The sequence below is a fragment of the Bos indicus x Bos taurus genome, chromosome 1 (assembly GCF_003369695.1).
Source record: "Bos indicus x Bos taurus breed Angus x Brahman F1 hybrid chromosome 1, Bos_hybrid_MaternalHap_v2.0, whole genome shotgun sequence".
In the NCBI taxonomy this organism is placed as follows: domain Eukaryota; kingdom Metazoa; phylum Chordata; class Mammalia; order Artiodactyla; family Bovidae; genus Bos; species Bos indicus x Bos taurus.
In genome coordinates, this window is record NC_040076.1 from 99611568 (window position 1) to 99636601 (window position 25034).

Genomic DNA, 25034 nt, shown 5'->3' on the forward strand with positions numbered 1-25034 from the left:
GTGGATAAGATAAAATAAACTTAATTTTGTTGAATATTTTGTTTCCTAGTTGTTACAAGAAATAGCCCTCAGGAGTAAGCCCATAACTGAACAATATCAAGGACTTGAAAGATTCTTTGTTTTTGATAAAAATGAAAGACTCAACTTACTTCCTTCTCATAGCTTAGAATGCAGCTCCTCCAATACTAGGATTACAATTGCAGGTAAATTCAGACATAAAATCAGATGGCCTGTGGACCGAGCTAACAACTTTCTGACATGTTTTAAAAAACAGTTTGTCAACATCTTAGGCAATACTGAGTAATTCTGTTTACCAAATGTAATTGTTTTCTTATTTTATAGCTGAAATTATTGACCCTATGAGAGTTACCAAATATTAATATTTATATTTAAGGCAACTGTCAGAAAACATGGCTATAATGAGACTGAGAGAGATTATTTTTAGATATTAGAAGTGTGATCCTTAATCAACTAATAGTACATCTTCAAATCACTTGATTAACTGTTAAGTGTTACAGTTCTTAGATGCCATCTTAAAAGCAAATCTTAAAATCTTAGGATTGTGGAAATTCACAGACATAGCCATCATTTCCTTTAAAACTCAGGTCTTGGTATCATGTGGAGTCTTAGATTTCTTATGTATTCAAACATATTTTTTCACATGCATACTATTATATTTTATGTTCTATTGCATGTATATTTTTAAAAATATTTATTTCTGTTCACACTTGTACGTGTGTATTTGTGCAACCTCCTTGCTGTTTATAATTCACTTTTATTGTATAATTATGAGATTTTTATCTTTCATAATATACACCTCACGGTCATAAATGTTTTCTCTTTAGCTAAATATTATCCAGTAAGACAATATATAATGAATCAACAACATGAATGTCTCTTCTTTTTCAACTTTATGTAATTTTATCATTTTACCATTTTAGGAGACAGAGAATGGATCCCAGACCATAGTGTAAGTGCATATGCTGATAACACAGTTGCCTTAGGTGTTCTGAAGTTTGCCCAGAAAACATCAGCAAGGAGAACACAGCAAAAGACTGGTAAGATTGACTGTAAGGCTGCTGTGCCATATTGTAGCTCAGTATGTTTATTAGTTTATCTCTTAGTACTTTACTAGGCGCCTGAAGATTAATTTTGTCAGTTATTTAATTTAAACTTATTCATTTAAACTGTCCTGGACTTTTCTTCCAAAGCCAAAAAACCAAGAATAGTCATTACTCCTCTCAAAAACATAAATTTTACACTTAGCTATTTTCTGTCACAATGTACTAGAGAATGGTATTTTTAAAATGTAGCTCAGGATAAGGCATATATATTTTGAACAACCCTTATAAAATACACACTGAGTTTCATTACACTTTCAAGAAACAGTATATTTATACTAGATTTTGTTTCCTCCTCTACTTGATTCAAATTATGATCACACAAAGCCATGAGATTGCTGTTTGCTGCTGTGGTTAAGACACTGCTGGTTTAAATCTAATGCTTAATATGTTGGCCCTGAAATCTTGATTTCAGTCTATTAATTCTATTTTCTAGCCAAAATAATTTTGAGATTTTCTATACGATAACTTTTGACATATTGAATGGTCATTGCAGTATTTTTCTAGTAAGTGCATGCAGAGAACTTTAACATCATTAAAATCAGTAGTGTTACCGGTTATTGTTATCTGAAAGTACCTGATAAAGTAGGTTTGCTTTGTGCTCAATTTCATATGAAGTTGCAGTTGATGACTAATGAATTAAGACAATTCAACATGCACGGTGAGTATGACGACACTGTGCTGGGTCCTGGGGAAAAGAGTTGCCTGAGTCATGTTCCTGGATCTTGGGAGCTCATGATTCAGGAGAAACATTTGACAGAGGGGATTGTTTGACTTCATCTGAAGGCCAACTTCAAGCCAGAAATTTAATTACGTATGATTTGCCCATATATGTAAGATTTATATTTCTCTCTTGCCTTAAATCCTTTGATTAAAACAACTTGGCCAGCTTAGATTCTTTCCATATGCATTTATGTTGAGAAACTGTCAGATTTTAATAGGTTTTTTTTTTTTTTAGTGGAAAATCCATTCATGTATGACAAATTTTTTTTTGGCTCTATAATTAGATATATCAAAGGCTGGGGCAGCTTTGAAAATCCTGGCTTCTTCCTTCTTAGGCAGTCAAAGGAACTTTTTAAAGTCACCATAGATTGATAAAAACAAATTCTCATGTATGCCATGAGAATTTGTTACTTGGGCAAATCTTTATAAGTAAGTAGCCAAATGCCTTGAAGTATCCATTTGCCGTGATCTGTTGAAGTCAATAATTTGCTATAAAAAACATTAGAAGGAGCACCTACTTGAGGCATGGTGATATAAAATAAGCCACCTTCCCAGAAGCCTGAGAGCTTACAGTCCAGTTCAGAGGCTCTCAAATGTCAGTGTGAGTGTAATCACCTGGGAAACTGATGTGGCATTCCTAGATCTTACCGTTAGAAATTTTGGGTCGTTAAGCTGAGATAAGGTTCAGGGATTTGCATTTATTTTATCAATGATTCCACTTCATGCCAACGTATAGTCCAAAAATCATACTTTGAGAAAACTGCTGTATAGATATGTTGACTATGTTGACTGACATAGTCAGTCACTACGTCGCATCTGACTCTTTGCCGCCCCGCAGTCTGTAGCACGCCAGGCTCCCCTGTCCTTCACTATTTCCCAGAGTTTGCTCAAACTCATGTCCAACCATCTCATCCTCTGTTGCCCTCTTCTCCTCTTGCCTTCAATCCTTTCCAGCATCAGAGTCTTTTCCAATGAGTCTTCTCTTTGCATTGGGTGGCTAAAGCATTGGAGCTTCAGCTTCAGTCCTTCCAATGAATATTCAGAACTGATTTCCTTTAGGATTGACTGGTTGGATCTCCTTGCAGTCCAAGGGACTCTCGAGTCTTCAAGAGAGTTCAAAGACTTCGAACTTGGAGAATTCGAAAGCATCAATTCTTTGACACTCAGCCTTCTTTTTGGTCCAACTCTCACATCTATACATGACTACTGGAAAAACCATAGTCTTGTAAATACATAAATTATACCATATGTAATAAAAGGTCTATAAAAAACATGAATAACATGCTTCTGGAGACTGATAGGTAGCTAATAATAGTACATATGTTCAGTTATAATAGAGGTTGATGCATGTGCAGTTTTTAGGAATGGAAGTGGTAAAATAATTGCTTTGCCATTGAAACCTATCTGTATGCATGATTTTAGATGGTAGGTGAGATTTCAGCCAAATCTTAAAGAATTGTTAAGACTTCCCAGTTAGAGGTAGAAGGAGATAACTATAGAGATAGTGACCTGAAATAAAAATGAAAATTTCCTGACTATGCCACTAGTTACGGAAATCTTATATTCTGAGTTGGTGCCAGTATATAAATGAATTACTCTTTCTGTAAGACTTTAAATTTGTGAATGTAAAAACATGATAGCTATGAAATACATGTGTGTTTTGCAGCAAGTCCATTGATTCTGCCCACCCACTGCCAAACCTATGTTCCCCCACCCCAGCTTCCTCTCTCTGTAATCTGAGGAAATTATAGATTAACCCTGATCACAGTTATACTATAAATATAACAAAAGAAATTGTCCTTGGCATTAGTTCAAGAATAATATGCTATAATTACTAATAAGACCAGCAAAATATTGGGATGATAATGTAAAATAGTGGTTTGGGTTATCTTAATGGGTATAAGAATGTCAATAAAGATATAAAAAATATTAATCACTCACTGAATAGACTTTAATACAATAGTAATTATTACTGTTCTAAATAAAACATTAGAATTGGATGAAATATAAGCAGAATAACCTGCTTTTTGCAGAGTGTTTCAATAGTAAATAACATTCTGACCAGAGGACTCAATATATTTTCCCCTGGATAAAGGTCACAAAATATATTTGTCTTATAATATTCTTGCTCCACTGTGTAAATTACTGAGAATTCATACATTAGAAAATGTATTTTCTAAGTGCTCCTGAAACATTTATGGAAATATTATTTACATTGCCAGTGATGACGTAAGTTATTTCCAAAAGGTTACTTCCAAAAGATTATGTTTATAACCTACAAACTTGGTTTATAAAAAAGAAAAAAATATAGGATGATCCCTTTACTCATGGCATTTTTCATTTGTGCCTGTCTTAACCATGTCTCTAATCTTAACCCTAACAATAATATTAATAATCTTATATAGGAAACATGAAAGGAAATGACATATTCATCTAAATGAACAAAATAAATAAAACCAGGACCAAACTGAAGCCTCTCTGTCTTTCTATGGCTTATGTGCATTAAATTACACTTTTGAGTAAGAAAAATAGTCTCTTTCTTTGCTGTAGATGGGTTTGATAAAGGACAGAAATGGTATGGACCTAACAGAAGCAGAAGATATTAAGAAGAGATGGCAAGAATATACAGAAGAACTGTACAAAAAAGATCTACATGACCAAGATAATCACGATGGTGTGATCACTCACCTAGAGCCAGACATCCTGGAATGTGAAATCAAGTGGGCCTTAGAAAGCATCACTACGAACAAAGCTAGTGGAGGTGATGGAATTCCAGTTGAGCTATTTCAAATCCTGAAAGATGATGCTGTGAAAGTGCTGCACTCAATATGCCAGCAAATCTGGAAAACTCAGCAGTGGCCACAGGACTGGAAAAGGTCAGTTTTACTTCCAATCCAAAAGAAAGGCAATGCCAAAGAATGCTCAAACTACTGCACAACTGCACTCATCTCACACGCTAGTAAAGTAATGCTCAAAATTCTCCAAGCCAGGCTTCAGCAATATGTGAACCGTGAACTTCCTGATGTTCAAGCTGGTTTTAGAAAAGGCAGAGGAACCAGAGATCAAATTGCCAACATCGGCCGGATCATGGAAAAAACAAGAGAGTTCCAGAAAAACATCTATTTCTGCTTTATTGACTATGCCAAAGCCTTTGACTGTGTGGATCACAATAAACTGTGGAAAATTCTGAAAGAGATGGGAATACCAGACCACCTGACTTGCCTCTTGAGAAATTTGTATGCAGGTCAGGAAGCAACAGAACTGGACATGGAACAACAGACTGGTTCCAAATAGGACAAGGAGTTTGTCAAGGCTGTATATTGTCACCCTGCTTATTTAACTTATATGCAGAGTACATCATGAGAAACACTGGGCTGGAAGAAACACAAGCTGGAATCAAGATTGCCAGGAGAAATATCAATAACCTCAGATATGCAGATGACACCACCCTTATGGCAGAAAGTGAAGAGGAACTCAAAAGCCTCTTGATGAAAGTGAAAGAGGAGAGTGAAAAAGTTGGTTTAAAGCTCAACATTCAGAAAACGAAGATCATGTCATCCGGTTCCATCACTTCATGGGAGATAGATGGGGAAACAGTGGAAACAGTGTCAGACTTTATTTTTTGGGGTTCCAAAATACTGCAGATGGTGACTGCAGCCATGAAATTAAAAGACGCTTACTCGTTGGAAGGAAAGTTATGACCAACCTAGATAGCATATTCAAAAGCAGAGACATTACTTTGCCAACAAAGGTCCGACTAGTCAAGGCTATGGTTTTTCCTGTGGTCATGTATGGATGTGAGAGTTGGACTTTGAAGAAGGCTGAGCGCTGAAGAATTGATGCTTTTGAACTGTGGTGTTGGAGAAGACTCTTGAGAGTCCCTTGGACTGCAAGGAGATCCAACCAGTCCATCCTAAAAGAGATAAGTCCTGGGTGTTCTTTGGAAGGAATGATGCTAAAGCTGAAACTCCAATACTTTGGCCACCTCATGCGAAGAGTTGACTCATTGGAAAAGACTCTGATGCTGGTAGGGATTGGGGGCAGGAGGAGAAGGGGACAACAGAGGATGAGATGGCTGGATGGCATCACTGACTCGTTGGATGTGAGTCTGGGTGAAGTCCAGGAGTTGGTGATGGACAGGGAGGCCTGGTGTGCTGCGATTCATGGAGTCGCAAAGAGTCGGACACGACTGAGCGACTGAACTGAACTGAAGCATATCTGACCCACAGCTGTGTACTTTTTTTTCTCAGTTGAGATCTTAACCTCTAATACTGTGGCAGCCAGATGTTGTTATAAGAGTTCAGCAAATGTTCGTAATCTCCTGAATTTTCTGAAGGGCATATATATATTATGTTAAAATTTTTTCATCTCATATTTCTCTGTGTTGGCAGAAGTCCAGTTCTTCTTAATAACATCTTTCATTTGTTTTATTTTAACGAGATCTAAATTCCTTTCAATTGTGATTGAGATGTAGCACAGTAAGATAGAAGGTGTGGTTTTCTCCATAGATCTAGAAGTTTCTATTTTTATAGCTGAATTACTGTATTACTGTTTATAGCTTAATTATATACTCTCTTTCCTGTACTTCTACCATTACTGTTTCTACTGCTGGTTTACTTATAAAAATGGCAGATTTGTTATTCTTGATGGCTTTAAATAAAATATTGATTCCTTACAAGTAAAATAATTCCAAATTCTAGTCATTAAAATAAATCTTAGGGATATTTACTTTTTTAAAAATACATAGGCACATTTTTGTTAGTTGTTTTTCTTTACAATTATCTGAGTGCAAATAGATGCAAAAAGATTAGACTCTTTATTTACAATTTCATTTCAACAAAAATTGTTTTCAAACTTGATTTCTAAGACATGTATTAAAATTGGTACCCTTTGGGACTTACCTTAGTTAGATTTAATTGCTTAAATAATTACATACTGCATTAGGATTCTTCTTAGGGTACTTAGCTACCTTCAAAGTAGATCTTAAAAAAAACGACAAACTCAATAATCATTGACTGTTTATTACATAACAATTGCCTGTAGCCACTCTTCTGAATTTTACATTTTTCTAGAAGTCAATAGAGTGGGCATAATGTTGTATGACATATATTCAGTCAAATAATAATTTTAATGATAATGGCCATAGCACTTCTTTAAAGAATCCAACATTTTACACAAAGGCAATTTGTATTAAGGGAATACAAGATTATCTTATAAATTATTTATATTTAATATACATGTATTTATCTAAATCAAAACAATGATTCACTATATTAAAAATACACCTGTGCTATGAATATATAAATTTGTGCCTTTAATATTCCCTTCAGTTCAGTTCAGTCGCTCAGTCATGTCCGACTCCTTGCGACCTCATGAATTTCAGCACACCAGGCCTCCCTGTCCATCACCAACTCCAGGAATTCACTCAAATTCATGTCCATCGAGTCGGTGATGCCATCCAGCCATCTCATCCTCTGTCGTCCCCTTCTCCTCCTGCCCCTAATCCCTCCCAGCATCAGAGTCTTTTCCAATGAGTCAACTCTTCGCATGAGGTGGCCAAAGTATTGGAGTTTCAGCTTTAGCATCATTCCTTCCAAAGAATACCCAGGACTGATCTCTTTTAGGATGGACTGGTTGAATCTCCTTGCAGTCCAAGGGACTCTCAAGAGTCTTCTCCAACACCACAGCTCAAAAGCATCAGTTCTTTGGCACTCAGCTTTCTTCACAGTCATTCCCTTGGCCTTTATTAAAGAATCTTGTGAGCAATACCAAATGATATATATAGTTATGTTTTGTTAGTATAAATTTTGAAGGGATTTTTTTTTCCTACTATGAAAGAACCACACATATTGAAGAAACCAACTAAGTCAGCCTTTGAAATAGATCAAGACAAAATGGTGACTGCCCTGGTGGAACAGAGTACTAACCTGACTCAGATCTCTACTTCTGGAATTTTTCCACTGAAGTGCCCTATAAAGCAGCTGAGAGTGAACTCATATTTAGGAAAATTAGAAATGTACTTTCAATTTTCTTTAAATCCTTTGTTTTTCCAAAAGATTTTGCATACTGGTCTATTTTGTTTCCATATCTGCTTTAATAGATGAATGTACACACCATCAAATAAAATGGGATCATTAGGAAGTGGTACATGTTTATCCTGTGGGGTTTTTTCTCTTACAAGGCACAGTGCAATATTGTCCTAGAATTTAAGAAACACAGCACAGTGGTTGGCCATGGAGTAGATGATAAGATTGGTATGTTGAATTGTTCTGGAATTGACTGGGCTTACAGATTTTTGTTTTACTTAATATTGAAATTAGCTTACCTTTCTCTGAGTGTAGACAAAATGAGGGAAGAATAACCCAAAGTGTTCTTTATAACACAAAGAAGGTAATTTAGGATTCACAAATGGAAGTAAAGCAAAATACATGATAATCTAAAGTTCATTTTCTCATAAATTCTGTTGCATGAATTTAACTGAGTTCAGGAGGCTAGTATTCTGTATCTTTTAAAGCATTCATTCAGAATTTTAAAAATGGTTGATTAATTTATTTTTTATTTTAGGCCAGATATCACAGAGACCTTCAACAGCAAATTTACCACTTTCCAACTCTGTGAAAAGACGTTCCAGCTGCTTTTCTTCTTCTCATCCCCGGTCAAGAAGTGCAGTTGCTCAGTCACTCTCTAAAGCTGCTTCTGAAATTTCAGAAATTGAATATATTGACGATACTGACCATGATGAGCCTTTCTTAGATGACACTGATGATCAGCAGACCTTAGACAGTTTGGAAAAAGAATTAAATGAGCTGAGAAATCTTGCAGGTAATGCTATTTTTTTTTTCACCATAAACAGTATTTACTTTGCCTTCTGCCTGATTCTCCATGTCATGCTCCAAGCAAACAAACTTTTCCCTTTTCCTCTTTAAACCATCAACCTTTGTGTTTGTTTTCTTGACTATCCTCTGATGTCACCCTGAAAATGTTATAGAACTTGTGTGTGCCCAGCCATATCAGAGATTATCCCCTTAGCTCATATAATTCACAGTTAAGTGGTCTTAAGGTCCTTCATGTGGACAGAAAAAAAAATGTTTTTCTCCTTCCTACAAGCTCACTGAGTGACTAATCTCTTATAAGAACCACTGCCCAATATTGTTGGAGACAAGAGCTATTCCATCTGATCTTTTGAAGCAGTATTTCTCAAGTTTCAGTGTGTACATAAATCCCCCAGGGGTGTTGTTATAATGCAGGTGTATGTCCGGGGTGGGATGCAAGATTCTGCGTTTTTACTAAGATGTCCCAATTTTGAGCCTTTTATTTTCATTCATTTCTAGAAGTTTTGATTGTGGCATTCTTGTCTGTTTTATCTTTAGAGTCCATTGGCAAGTTAGATTAATTTAGCAATTTTTTTCCCTCTGCACTTAGTAGGCATTTCTCCATTGTCTTCCGTCCCCGGATAATGTGCTAGTTAGTACTTTGGCACAGTTTCTCCATTTAACTTTTGTTTGGTTGAATTTAATTGTCAATTTTTTTTCCCACTGGTAGAGCTTGCGGTAGCTCTATTAACTGAATCCTGTCATGTTGGAGAATGCCTGCTACCTTTGTATTTGAATGGCAAATTGACTGTGGGTATTCTCCTTGTGTCTGGGCTTCCCAGGTGGCTCAGTGGTAAAGAATCTGCCTACCAATCAAGAGACATGGGTTTGATCCTTGGGTCAGGAAGATCCCTTGGAGAAGGAAATGGCAACCCATTCCAGTTTCTTGCCTGGGAAATCCCAAGGACAGAGGAGCCTGACAGGCTACAGTCCATGGGGTCACAAAAGAGTTGGACATGACTGAGTGATTAAACAACAAAAAAATCTCCTTGGGTCATTTTTCTCTTAAACTTTGTACGCACTGATTCATCCTTTCCTGGATCTGAATTCTGCTGTAAAGTAGTTCAAGGTTTCTCATTTTTACTTCACTCTCTTTTGCATGTGACATGCTTCTTTCTTGATTGGATATTTGGAGAATTTTTTTCCTTAATATTTGAAATTATTGGACCAGGATTGTATTTCAGTATCAGTAATTCAGCATTTCTTAAAGCACAGAAGTTCCTCTTTGTTTTCAGAGAAATTTTCTTCTGTCATATATTTGAGTTGCTATTCTGTTCCATTTGGCTTTTTGCTGCTGAGAAACCTGTTTTGTTTATGTTGGATCTTTTTACGATGTTTACTTATGTTTCTTCAACTGTTTTAAGCTGCTTTTATTTTGCTTTTTATTTACTGTGATTATCTCAAGTTTGTCTCTTATATCAGCATTTCAATTTTCAGCTGGTTATAGGCCATTCTTTATGGATTGACCCAGTAAATTACCTCTTTACAGGCATTCTTTTTTGTGTGTGTAATTTTTACTTTGATGTAATTTAAACTTAGAGAACTGCAAGAATGCAAGAATAGTACAAGGAACTTCCATACACATTTCACCCATTTCATGACCTGTTTGTCTTACCTCATTTGAATGTATGTACACACACACACACAAATACAACTCTTTTTCTGAACCATTTGAGAGAATGTTACAAGATTCATGCCCCTTTTCCAAAAATATATTTTAGTGTATTTCCTACAAGCAACAGCTTTTTCTTGTGTAACCATAGTACAGTGATCAAAATCAAGAAATTAAACATTAATACATTGTAATTCTCTAAACTTCAGTACATATCTAATTTTTTAAAATTGTCTCAGTGATGTTCATTGTAGCATGTTTTTTTCTGGTGCAAGGTCCAATCCAGGAACAAGTTTGCTTTTCCTTTTTGACGTCTGACATGTTGCTGTTTGATCTTTTAGGTTAGTTTTATTCTTTTTAAAAATGTCATTCTTATTACTTATTTTGTAACCAAAGGACTTATGAGGGAATTTTCATAGGGTCTTGATCTGTTATCTACCAGATTGCTCTTTCACGGAATCGTTTTTTGTGTGCAGTGGATTCTTGGATTCCAGTTTGTTTGCTGTCATTTCCTCACGTCTTACTTGTTCACATGTGTTGTGAGTGGCTTTGCTCATATCTTCTGTCTTTTCTGATACAGTGAGACTGCATTCCTCTAAAATCTACTCTCTCCTCTCTGCTTGTGCTAGATGTGTCAGTCTTCTCTATGGGGCTACTGTTTGTGAGTTGGCTATTGACTCTTTTCTGTATCCCGCTGGCTCAAAGGCACAGGGAGAATAGATGAAGGATTGAAGAGTTCAGCTTCCTTTATTGGAGGATCTGGGCTCTCTTGTCTTTTTCTGGATTTTATTGAATGCCAAACTTCATTGGACCTGATTTGAAGTGTGTTTTGTCTCTGTTGGGACACCTGCGGGTGTGTGATTTTCTTGCCTCCACTAAGATATTATGGTGGATGTTCAGGGCTTAAAAATATTTTCAACATTTTCTCCTTGCTTTCCCCTTACCCACTGCTTTTCCCAATTTCTTGTGGTACTGGTAAGACTTGTGAGCCCTTTAGATGCCTCTCCTTTTCCTGTCACTAGTTTGTGTGCACACTGAGTGGGAAGGAGAAAGGGTGTGGACAGAGTAGGCCCCCAGCTGTACCTTAATGAACCTTCTGTTTATTCCTTTGTTGTCCCTTATCAAGGTTTATGTGAATTTGTATCTCTTCCTTTGGTTCCATTTATGATTTTATTTTATTTTTAATTTTTCTCCCTTTCCTATTCACTTCATTAGGGATTGGGGAAGAAGAAATTGTGATTCATCTTTACCTATCACTCACTTGCCTGACTCTGCTTTACTAAAAATCAAATATAAATATGCTTGGAGGTAATTCTCATGTCAAAAGTCATTTCTAGGGACTTCCCTGGAGGTTCAGTGGTTAAAACTTTGCCTTCCAATGCAGAGGGTAGAGGGTTCAATCCTGGCTGGGGAGCTAAGATCCAACATGCCTAGTGGCCAAAAAACAAAACAAAACCAGAAATGATATTGTAACGAATTTAATAAAGGCTTTAAAAAAATGGGTCACATAAAAATACCTTTGAAAAAATTAATTCTAAAATGAAGCATATCAGATCTGAACTAGATCAAAAGGATAGTAATACAATTTTTAATCAGAAGATGAAGGTTGTCTTATTTGGTAAATTGGTCAATTTCATTATTTACAAATGAAATACTTTACAAACATACTTGTTTGTCTCTAACCTCTCAGCTTTTTTATTTTGTTTATCAGGTTTTCCTTATGTGCTTCACCTTTCCCCTGTCACTCATTTCCTCATACACCCACACCAGTATTTTCACCAAAACACATACCTTTTCATACATTAAAAGCAAGTACACACTACATAGCCTGTGAACTACCAGAGCTTTTTCATGGGTCAGGAGCAGAATGTAATCACTTACACACAGTCCACTGAGGAATGGCTCTCTTTCTATTTGGGAAGATTGGCCTTGGATGAATGCACAACTTTGGAGACATTCACCTGGAGCTGAGGAAAGAAGAGGACTGCACATCAGCTAAATTGTCCCAACAGTCAGGGAGGTGACAGCTGCGGTGGTGCAATCAGGCTTTATTCTAGAAAATTCATTGATTCTGCACAGTCTTTTATATTCTGTTCAGCATCAATGGGTAGAAAAATTCCACCCACATGTCACTACTCATGATGAGTTCTGAAACAACTCTCAATGAAGTCTGGTCTCACACAGATACAGCTACACAACTGTATTCATACAAATGTAAATGGGTGTGCATTCCCATGAAAGCTGCCTTTTTTGTAAGCAACAAACCTTATGACTAATTTTATGTCAGCTCTAGGATACCTCCACTTCCTCCAAGTTCTAGGAAAAGAGCCCTGCCAAAGAATCTGGAGAAGAGGACAGGAAATAATTACATTGAGTAGTGTTTCTCCTTTGACTCCAATTGCTGAAGCTGACAATAGAGTCATTTCATAAGGAGACAGACCAGTGGGAGCTGAGGATATGTGTGTGTGTGTATGCAGGCTGAATCAGGAAACAAAGAGCAGCAAAGCAGGGTGGTTGAGAGCCAGGCTCTAGGGCCAGGGGTTTGGCTCTGAAATGTGGAGCTACAAATTCCCAGCTTTGTGACAACAGACAAATTATTATACTTTCTTAATCTCTCTCTGTATCAGTTTCCATGTATGAAAGATGAGTATGAGAATAGGCCCTATCATAAATTGTTCAGTGATTGAATTTGAGTATATATTAAATACTATATTTATAAAAATTTTGCACATACACACACACCTACACTTTACCATTGAAGTGCTTAGCACATAGTCTGTGCTGAAAACACTGTTAAATTATATAAGAAACCAGTGGGCAGTGCTTTTGACGTATAGTAAGTTAAGGTGCTCTTGGCAAGTCCAACTTTTAGTCAAAAGCATATAAACTCTGTTTCTATTCTAGAACCATGTTTTCTTCTGGGCCACTTTGAGAATTATAGTTAGCTCTAGTTCATGCTGTATAATTATTCCTCCACAAGTACCTTTGTAAATAACACTAAATTCTACTTATGCTTTAGTATCTCAGTCATGTCCGACCCTTTATGACCCTTTGGACTGTGGTCTGCCAGGCTCCTCTGTCCATGGTATTCTCCAGGCAAGAATACTGGAGTGGTTGCCATCTCCTCTTCCAGGGGACCTTCCAGACGCAGGTATCAAACCTGTATCTCCTGTGTCTTCTGCATTGCAAGTGGATTCTTTACCATTGAGCCATTACCAAGGCATTTTTTGTCAGTTTTTGGATATTGTTATAGCCTGAATGGAGAAGACAATGGCAACCCACTCCAGTACTCTTGCCTGGAGAATCCCATGGATGGAGGACCCTGGTGGGCTACAGTCCATGGGGTCGTGAAGAGTCAGACACGACTGAGCGACTTCACTTTCACTTTTCATTTTCATGCACTGGAGAAGGAAATGGCAACCCACTCCAGTATTCTTGCCTGGAGAATCCCAGGGATGGAGGAGCCTGGTGGGCTGCCATCTATGGGATCGCACAGAGTTGGACACGACTGAAGCGACTTAGCAGCAGCAGCAGCATAGCCTGAATAATTTGGAAATATCAGAAGATTTGCATTATGAGAAAATATCAGTAATCAAATGCAATAAAACATTCACTTCTTCAGTGATTAAAAATTATTGTTTGGGGCCTTCTCTGGTGGTTCAGTGGCTAAGACTATGTTCCCAGTGCAGGGGGCACAGCTTCAGTCCTTGCTCAAGGAACTGAAATCCCACATGCCACACTATGCAGCTAAAAAGAAAAGCCTTATTTGTTTTAAACTCATTCTTACTTGTTGTTTGAGTTTTTGTGGTCCTTAAATTCCTTTGGCAATCCTATGCTTGTACGAGTCTGCAGGTACTCAGCTGAGTAATTAAAGACAGAGAACTTTTTCTTAAATAAGAAAGAATAAAAATCTACCTGATACTAGTACGAACTACAGTATGAAGTAAAATAGTGAGGCAGTGGTTTCCTGAGTAATTAGAAGGTTGACCATCAAGTAAGATATTAAACTGTAAAATGGCTAGTCAGAATTATAGTCAGCTAATTAACTAGATAACCCTTGTAAAGACAGTCAGGTGAAATTGAATTAGAATGGCAATTTTTTTTTGCTTTAGAGTATCTTGGAATTTTAGGAAAAAAAATTGGGTGACATATAAAAGTGAAAGTCAACATATTAAAAACATTCTGATGTGGGAATATGAAGCCATTCAATGAGTCGTAATAATCACTGTTTGTTCTTATATGAACTGTTGCTCCATTTGATCTTCATAGCTATCCTGTTGGTAGATGGGTGAGGAAGTGATACTTTTTGGTCTCCCCTGTGTGGCTATAGTAACTGAGACTCTGGATGGTGCAGCGACTGCCTCCCTTGGGTGCCCAGAGGCACCCATGCACAAACCCAGGCAGATCTGCCCCACGTTCCTTTGTCTGACCACCAGACCTGTGTGCCACTTAAATAATTTGAGATCTTTCCTTCAGATCACTACTGTGATCACTTGAGAGGCAGAGGGTGTTGGGCAGAGTGAAGGCAAAGGAAAGAAGGGTTGAAGGATAAATGAGGCAAGACAGTGGAGGAGGGGAAACAGGCTGGTGGATTGGGCGTGGGCTCACAGGTTACAGGGGGAGGGTCCTGATGGTCATATCTCCCGAATATTGGGATGTGTTTTGTATGTGTATCTAATCCTTTAGAAGTGGTGCTTGTTTTTGTTGTTGGTGGTGAATTATTTACTGGGAAATTGCCTGTATACTTTGTTTCTGTTCCTTGAAAGGGATTAACCTGTCATTTGGTCCTTCCTTTCCTCTTTACTTCATTTCTTTATTCATGTGTGTTTATTTCCCTGTAGAATAAAGTTTAAGTGACCCAAGTTTTAGAAATACACTGTGGAACTTTGTATATAGTCAATGTTCCCTCTTTGCCATTCTTTATTATTGCATTTAAGAGATTCTTCAGTGATCAAAGAACATACACATATCCCATTTATTCCAGGGATAGGAAAGATTTAACTTCAATCCACTCTCAACAATCAGCTGGTTTGACAGTTATAAAGTAAAATCTCCAATGGAAATATCAATGCAATCTTCCCTGGTCCCATATGAGAAAAATCAGAACACTTGGGTTTTTGTATAGTTGACCTTTTAGGTTTTAACACTAACCTGCAGTAGGGTTTTTGTTAAAGTTTTATTTTTTTCTGCCTTGAAAGTCAAGTGATGTCACCTCTGCTCCTGTTAACTGAAATTAAATAACTCTTCCTATTAATTCTGAAATAAAATTTTGAGACTGAATAATTATACAAAAATAGTCCCATTCTGTTTGTATAATTTGAATTAGCTCAGTATTCATTCAGTTAGGACTTGAAAGACTAATAGAGGCTTGAAAGACTAACCTCTCCTGGTGGGATTCCTTAGATCTAAGCATCACTATTGGGTTAGCAGTGTGGTTCTACCAGTTCCAAATCCTGAGCTGACTACTTTCCCACAGGTAACATTCTTTTTCATGTGGTATGTAAAAGGATCTTGTATACCTGTTTTATTCACCTTGTGGGGTGGGGGGCGGGTAATACCACCTTGTGGAGAAGATAATAGCCTAATGCTAAATAATTAGATTCTGGAACATAGTGATTTATGACTGTGGTGAGCTGAGAGAGCTTAGGTTGAGTTCCAGGTCTTCTACTTGTAGTTGTGTGAACAAGTTATCAGTCCCTAGTGGGCCCTCAATTTCTTAATCTCCAATAAGTGGGATGGGACAAAAATTTTCACTAAGGAATCTTTTGTTTTTCTCAGAAGTAATCTTATAGAGAATTCCCAAACATAAACGAGACCAATGAAAGCTGTCTTGCTTGCTTTGGGGTGGTGGGAGCAGAAGCCTCAACCTTCAGCCTGCAGGATTTCTCCACGTATTGTCATTGTGAATGTTCTGGACTTTGAAGGACACTTACAGTTGTAAATGTATGGATGTCTATCTTCAGTTCAGTCGCTCAATCGTGTCCGACTCTTTGCGACCCCATGGACTGCAGCACTCCAGGTCTTCCTGTCCATCGCCAACTCCCAGAGCTCACTCAAACTCATGTCCATTGAGTTGGTGATGCCATCCAACCATCTCATCCTATGTGGTCTCCTTCTCCTTCTGCCTTCAATCTTTCCCATCATCAGGGTCTTTTCAAATGAGTTAGTTCTTCACATCAGGTGGCCAGAGTATTGGAGTTTCAGCTTCAGCATCAGTCCTTCCAGGACTGACTTCCTTTAGGATGGACTGGTTGGATCTCCTTGCAGTCCAAGGGACTCTCAAGAGTCTTTTCCGACACCACAGTTCAAAAGCAGCAATTCTTCGGTGCTCAGCTTTCTTTATAGTCCAACTCTCACATCCATACATGACTACTGGAAAAACCATAGCTTTGACTAGACAGACCTTTGTTGACAAAGTAATGTCTCTGCTTTTTAATATGCTGTCTATGTTTGTCCTAACTTTTCTTCCAAGGAGTAAGCATCTTTTTATTTCATGGCTGCAGTCATGTGATTTTGGAGCCCAAGAAAATAGAGTCTGTTACTGTTCCTACTGTTTCCCTATCTATTTGCCATGAAATGATGGGACCAGATGCCATGATCTTAGTTATCTTGCAGGAAGGATATTCTTAGTTCATTTTTATAGGGGAATCTCTGCTTGCTCACAAACTTCAAGTTAATACTAACCACCCCCAATTATCTTCAGTCAGGGATTTAATACATGCATTCTGGTGTTTGGTCCTTCTGATCCTGTCACTTTCATTAAAGTGAAGGGAGGAATGCGTGCTAAGTCTGACTCTTTGAGACCCTGTGGACCGTAGCTGGCCAGGCTCTTCTGTCTAAAGGTTTCTCCAGGCAAGAGTACTGGAGTGGGTTGCCATGCCCTCCTCTAGGAGATATTCCCCACCTTGGGATTGAACTCCCCTCTCTTACATCTCCTGCATTGGCAGGTGGGTTCTTTCCCACTCACACCACCTGGGTAACACCAGGAATAACAGCCAGTAATTTTTATAGTTTTAAAAGTGACCATAGCATAACCTCATGTAGAAGTTAGATGTCTCTGACAACATTATGTCTAATGTAGTAATCATATTTACTTCTATACTTGATATTTTGGTAGTTCATGTAAGGAAGGTATTGCTTACACATTTGCTTATTGAACTTGAACTACCTGTCCTTACTCAGGCTGAATTGGGAGAAGGCAACGGCAACCCACTCCAGTACTCTTGCCTGGAAAATCCCATGGCCGGAGGAGCCTGGTAGGCTGCGGTCCACGGGGTCACTAAGAGTTGGACACAACTAAGCATCTTCACTTTCAGTTTTTACTTTCATGCATTGGAGAAGAAAATGGCAACCCACTCCAGTGTTCTTGCCTGGAGAATCCTAGGGATGGAGGAGTCTGGTGGGCTGCCGTCTCTGGGGTCGCACAGAGTTGGACACGACTGAAACAACTTAGCAGCAGCAGCAGAAGGCTGAATCACAGGCCAACTTCAGGAAAAAGAAGATTTAAGGCTTTTCCCCTTTCATATACACATGCTTATTATCTACCCAAATAAAGCAAGGCAGTCTAAAAGAAAGAGTAGCTTTTCCAAAACTAACCTTTGCCTGAGACTGTGTGGGGGCAAACCTTTTATTTCTTAGAAGACAAAAAGATATAATAAAATGTTTAACATTCAGGCAAGTTGAGGAGTTGCACAATATTGTAAGTTTAAAAAAGATTGCTTGTATTTCCTTGGAACTTTGTAAATTTTCAGAGCATTTGTCACTTAAGTATAGTGTATGTTAAAAATCAATGTGGCTAGGCAAAAGAAGTCAGACTGCTGTTTAGTTGCTAAGTCGTGTCCAACTCCTTTGAGACCACATATACTGTAGCCCACCAGGCTCCTCTGTCCAAGGAATTTTCCAGGCAAGAATACTGGAGTGTGTTGTCATTTCCTACTCCAGGGATTGAACCCCAGTCTCTTGCATCTCCTGCATTGCAGGCAGATTCTTTACCACTGAGCCACCTGGGAAGCCCCTATCCTTGTACTGCTTGAAGTTTACTGAGTAAACTTTCAGCACCATATGCTCTGTATCTGTTTCTTGAATTTATGTGTTGACAATGCATGAAATAAAATATTTCAGATCCTTCAGAAAAACTTTACAGCCTAACCTCAGAAGAGTTACCAGCCTTCAACAACCATTTGCTGAATATAAGTCAGACTACCCTGGATTTCCTTAAGACCTCATGTGGGAGGGGTCTCTGTGGATTTGAGGAACAGAGGTAGGTTAAATATGGTGCTTGTATGTACAAAGAGTGCATTGTAAAATTTTTGACAACCCCCAACTAGTTACCTTTACTACATAAATAAAGATTGTCCTCATGTGTGTACTTATATGGCTATTCTTTATAAAATGTTTAAGTGCTTTGCTAACCTAATATCAGGATTTAGTGAAAGGCTTATGAAGTGGTTGCTTTAATGTGAAGAGATAATTCTCTGCTGCACAATGTGTGTCAGGAAAATGAAAAGACATTTGGAATTTAATAATCCTTCACTATTTCTTCTTATATTGAAAAACAGTTGCCTTACTTGCCTTCATTAACTTACTGAATTTCAATATTTTGCATTCATAGACTCTTACTCAATGTGAATAAAGTTTTTAGAATAGAATATTGAGAAGTCTCCTTCTTGGAATCAAGTCTAGATTGTTAATGATATCATTTTAATCTATATGATTAAATTAAATTAAATTTATTAAATTAAATTAAATTAAATTAAATAAAAATTAACTCTATATCATTCTTCCCTTACACAGGATAAGAGCATTTAGAGATGGTGATCAGTTTATAAGGAACATTGGTAAAACTAATAAATCTTCAGAAAAGTAGTCTATCATGTCAAGGTGTTATGGTCATACTAGAATTCCCTGAAAAAGGAAGAGTGGTTCTTCTAAACAGACTGAGAAAAAAGTAAAATAAAATCCCCTTGAATTGTAAATTCTTTTGACTTGCTGAAGTCTAATATTGTAGTAAAAAGAAATCAAGAGTTCATATTCTGTCTTTCTAAAGGAGAAAATCATCTGTCTGTGGTCCAAGGATTTTTCCATTTCTAACACCACTTACATTTCTTTTTTTAAAGAGATCAGTATAAAGTTGCTATTTTTTTCCCTAAAAATAAACCAAAGTTACCAAGCCAACTTCATAAAAAGAAGGACATTTAGGACTAAATATAAGGGGATTATATTAATAGAATAAAGCACAGTTATTTAAAATTAAAAATTTCCTGAAAAAGTTATTACCTTGTCCTTCTTTTCTCTATTTAGACCAGTGAAAGGTTTTTTTTTTTTTTTTTTTTTTTTGCTTTCGTTTTTAATCACATTTAAGATCTGAACTGGACCACAGATAAGAGCTTACAAAATGCTGGTTTAACCTGTTTGGGGCATAAAATCCAAAAACGAGTTCTATCCATCACAGGGTGAAATATTTTATATTATTTAATAGTGTACATGGGCTGAAATTTTTAATAACTTGGACCAAAATATCTGATGGGGTCTCCTCTCTGTGCCCCCATACTACTACTTACCCCTAGCCTCAGACAGCAACACACTAGAGTTTCCATGAGTTCCTTTTCACCATAAGATGCAACAAAGTAAAAGAACTACATAGTTGCTGTCATTAATTTTGGCTTTGGCATATCTAGACTGGCTATCCACATGGTCCTAAGTGATTTATCTGGCAGCTTATTCACTGGGATTCTGTTAAACAACCAGCGTAATGATACAGGTTCTTAACAAGAACCTGGAGGCTCTGCAAGTTTCTGAAGTATTCTTCTGAGGTATCATCAATGAAAGATGCAGCCAGAGACCATGAAATCTTCTCTCCTTGGTTCCACTGTGGCTTTATCTCTTGAGAGAGGGAGAATGATGAGAAGAACGGAGGCTTGGTTTATTGGGCACATTGAGAATTATGGTCTCAGTCTGAAACAGCACCACCCCCCTGCCCAATGTCTGCCTGCCTCCAGTTACTTCAGTGTGTGTAGTATTGATCAGAAGATAAATGAAGAGTTGAAACCTGGTTCTGTATATTGTGTATTGACCTTTTAATGTATTTCCAGCTCTTCTGAAAAGGATACTGGAATCCAGTCTTTGCTGACAGTTTCTGAAAGCAGTACGGATGAGGAGGAAGAAGATTTTCTTGACAAGCAACATGTCATTACACTCCCGTGGTCAAAGAGTACCTAGTGATCATTCATTACTTTTTCCATTTTGTACCCAGAGTAAAGCAAACCTGAAAAAAGTTATCAAATGATTACCTGTCCGGGTGATAGAGATTTTTGATTATTGTCTCTGATATTTCAAGGTTTACAGACTAATAAAAATTAGTGAAATTATAAGTTTAAGGGCTTTTTCTTCCAAATTGCAGATTATATTAGTAACATTCAATGAAATTTTTAAAATAAGTTGTAACTGTGTCTCTAAGAACTTATCTGAAGGTAGTACTGTTGCATGTAGGGGGACCCCTTCCAGGGCCCAAACTGGGCTCTTGTCTAACACTCAGAAATGAATTGTCCTAGGAGACACATGTGCTGACAAAGCAAGAGATTTTATTGGGAAAGGGCACCCGGGTGGAGAGCAGTAGGGTAAGGGAACCCAAGAGAACTGATCTGCCACGTGGCTTGCAGTCTCGGGTTTTATGGTGATGGGATTAGTTTCCGGGTGGTCTTTGGCCAATCATTCTAATTCAGAGTCTTTCCTGGTGGCACACGCATTGCTCAGCCAAGATGGATGCTAACGAGAGGGATTCTGGAAAGTGGATGGACACGTGGTGTCTCCTTTCAACCTTTCCCGAACCCTTCCGGTTGGTGGTGGCTTATTAGTTCCGTATTCCTTTTCAGAATCTCCTGTCATAAAACAACTCATGCAAATAGTTACTATGGTGCCTGGTCAGGGTGGGCGGTTTCAATCTGTGTACTTCCCCTAACAGTACATGATTATCTTTTTAAAATTAATTTATATTTATTGAAGTATAGTTGATGTACAGTATTAAATAAGCTAGTACATGCTTCGAGAAGGCAATGGCACCCCACTCCAGTACTCTTGCCTGGAAAATCCCATGGACGGAAGAACCTAGTAGGCTGCAGTCCATGGGGTTGCAAAGAGTCAGACATGACTGAGTGACTTTCCTTTCACTTTTCACTTTCATGCATTGGAGAAGGAAATGGCAACCCACTCCAGTGTTCTTGCCTGGAGAATCCTAGGGACGGGGGAGCCTGGTGGGCTGCTGTCTATGGGGTCACACAGAGTCGGACACGACTGAAGTGACTTAGCAGCAGTAGCAGTAACAGTACATGCTTATCTTTAAAATAATGTTTAATTGTTAAATTATGTTTTAAATAATTGTGTCACCAATGTACATTTGATGGCCTAGTTATACTTGGCAGTATCACTGAGACTGGAATCCATTTTTTACTTTGATTAGTTTTTTTCTTCTTGTTAGGGTTTTTGACATTTACAGGTGTTTTGGTAGCATCAAAAGTTGTTGCTAGAAGAGAAAAAGAGGACCTGAAATAAAATGAACATGATACTTGCCATTTTCTGTTATGGTAAAACAGTGGAAAGATCCCTTAATTATCTAATTTTGGGATGGCCAGTGTGATGGTTCATTTTATGTAGCAACTTGGCCAGGCTAAAGTACTCAGATATTGGCTACACTTTATTTTAGATCTTTCTATAAAGGTATTTTTCAGGTGAGATTAACATTTAAATCAACAGACTTTGAGTAAAGCAGATTACTCTCCATAGTAGACTGAGGTCCTCTAAGGAAGAGAGAATTCTGTCTTCAGACTACCTTCAGGTGAAGCTAAAACATCAGCCCTTCCCTGGTCCCAAGCCTGTAGATTTTGAATTTGCTAGCCATCACAACTGGTTCTGTTCCTATGGAGAAGTACAAACTGTGTTTCCCTGACTAGTACAAACACAGTCAGTATGGAGGATTGTTGTGGTAGGTTAAAAAAACACCCAAAACTACATTTCAAAGTGTTTTGCTAGTCCTGAGTGGTAGTGGACCCTGAGGTTGGTTTGTATTCAAGATTTCACATAATTTTATAATGCAAGAGCTTCAAAAGGGACAGTAGATGAAAGGAGAATAGTTTTATGGATGTCACTTTGCAATGTCTTTGGACAATTTCTCCTTAAAGCATTTGTTGACTTACCAGAGAAACATCCCTACAGCTTGGCAAAACCATTATGTCATCACCACAGCATAGACATATCTCAGGATTCAAACTCTTTTTAACCTGGATAGTATTCTAAGATTCTAAATTCTGAGATTCTGGGTAGACCCCATATAGACTGATGGTTGCTTAGTGTAAATCTATCTTTAATACTTTTTTCATGGCATCAATAAATTGTACTGGCATTCGCACACACCATCTACTTACAGGGTAGAAAAGGACGATACAGAGATCTATCAGCATTTCTATGTCTTTTAGCATACAAATGCCACTTATAAAAAGTGACTTACATAAGTGAACATGAAGTAACCAGGAAAGCCAATCATACTATCAGAATATAATTTTTCAAAAGAAATAACTTGAAGAATGTGAGTCCTCAGCATTGTTATTGTTCTCTTAGCACTTCTTCTACCACAATCCCAGAGAGAGACAATAGCGAGTCAGCCTTGAATCTTTATCATTTGTGTCAAAAGCCCTTGTGGTGTCTTTACCCTGAGGCTGAATTTTAGTATCTGTAGTTTAGTATCTGTAGGGGATTTCCTCTTCACCTGTTCAGATAGGAAGAGCTGCTATTTTTCTTTTCAGTGTGTCTGCTCAGGTTTAAAGTTTCTCGGCTTTTCTTCTCCTCCTTTGCTCTAAGACATCTTCCTCTCCCTTTTAATGAAAAAGAAAATTGTTTCTCTGGGTGCAATTTGTAAAACTCTTTTTTTTTTTTTTCTCGGACGAAATGGTAGGAGATGTTATCCTATTCTCATTAGGAAAGTAGGCCCACTACTTTTCCTTCTGTGTATTCAGTCATGGCTTGAATCTTTTATTAACTAGCTCAGAAGGAGATTTTATAATATTCTATTACTTTTTATAATGTAAGAATTTTGAAGTAAAAATTAAGATGATAATTAGTTGTCATTGGTGTGTTTCTGGCCAGAATTTGAAATAAGGAATGAACCATTGATTTTGTCATTTGACTTTCAATATAACATTGAAATTAAAAATGAGGGTCCTCTGGGGCAGAGCAGGCCCCCTTCTGCCTTTATTTGCTTCCCATAACCACATATTTAGAAAAGTTCCTAATTCATTCGTCATTAGTCTAATGAGGAAATAAAAAACTAAATAAGATTAGAACCTTTGCCTGAAGCAACTTCAGTGTGTTCTCTCATCTGGGAGATCAAGCTTAAAATCATTGTTAAAGGCATGAGCCTAGTTCTCACTGTGGAATTGAGAGAGTTACAGACATTCTAGAAGAATCACAACCATATTCCCAATTCTGGAATTAGTACAGTGTGCCTCTAGAAACTCCTGGACAAGTGATAACATGATTTTACATGCATATTGGGATTTAGCAATTTGTATTCAGACTTGCCTCTGGTGTACAGCCAGAGTAAATCCTGTAATTTTACAATTCTGGCAATACACATGATGGAAACAAAATTAAATTATAGTTGATAATTTAATATGTCTTTTGATACTTGTTGAAGTCATCCGTATTTGGTGCACTCTGAATGTGTCACACAACGCAGGCCAGTGGCGCACCCCACGCTTAAGACCACTTCATTCTGTGTTTATACAGGAGGGGCAAGACAATTTTTTCTGGAACAGATGAAATACACAATGGCTCCATCTCTATAATAAGGCACTGAAATATTTTAAATAATGCCTTGATTCAGAAAAACCAGTCCTCTTTGTCCCTATGATTCAGTTGTTGGAAAGATCTTGAGCAATGCTTATCTCATCTTGACTTTGGGCACATGCCATTTTCTCATCTCCAAGGTCTCAAAATGTACCTTCTCAAGAGACTCTTAACTTCTATCTAAATTAATTCCCATTATTCATTTTATTCCTTCTTATAGTGTCCTACTTTTTCCTCTGTAGCACTGATAATTTTTAATCTATTTGTGTGTTTTTTTAATGTATATCTCTCAACTAGATGATACAGTTCAACAGACCATGGAGTTTACCTATTTTGTTCACCACTCTTAAGTTTAGCCCCTATCTTATGCCTGGCTGAGATTGAGTGGTCATTAGTAATGAATGAATGAATGAAAGGAAAAATGTGCAGGATCCAATTGATAAGCTGCCTCAATCCCTAACTTTTCCCAAGGAAAGACAGCATAGTATATATAGTGGGAGAAACACAGCTTATCAGGTTACACTGTTTACTAGATGGCAGATCACTTAGTTGAATGTGATCCTTTCTGAATTGGAGAAAAAGATACTGACTGGCTTGACTTAGCTCAAAAGATGGTGTGAGTATAAAATGTATTGAGTGCAGAAACCCTTTGGGAACTAGAAAGTGCTGTGCCATGCTAATTATCATAATTTCTCATGTGTTTACCCTACAATCATTGAATATACAGACAAATTAACGGGTGGATTAATTAGTGAATTTAGGACCAAGTTGACATAAATGATCTATGAAAATCACTCAGTATCAAAAATGAAGACTGCATGAGTGAGTTGGACAATTAGATTGAATATTGTATAAAGCTGGCATTAATGT

The 25034-nt window shown here is 37.5% G+C and overlaps 1 protein-coding gene across 3 annotated transcripts in view; it reads left to right on the forward strand.

Annotated features, from left to right (window-relative positions):
- ZBBX (zinc finger B-box domain containing) overlaps window positions 1-20698 on the forward strand; it is a 124652-nt gene extending 103954 nt beyond the window's left edge. For all 3 annotated transcript variants that reach the window (XM_027542043.1, XM_027542053.1, XM_027542064.1), the window contains 5 exons: window positions 50-203; window positions 942-1058; window positions 8409-8666; window positions 18450-18588; window positions 20420-20698. In XM_027542043.1, coding sequence (XP_027397844.1) covers window positions 50-203; window positions 942-1058; window positions 8409-8666; window positions 18450-18588; window positions 20420-20546 — 795 coding nt within the window. In that variant the 3' untranslated portion in view covers window positions 20547-20698. The remainder of the gene's footprint in view (window positions 1-49; window positions 204-941; window positions 1059-8408; window positions 8667-18449; window positions 18589-20419) is intronic.
- Window positions 20699-25034: the final 4336 nt, after the last annotated feature.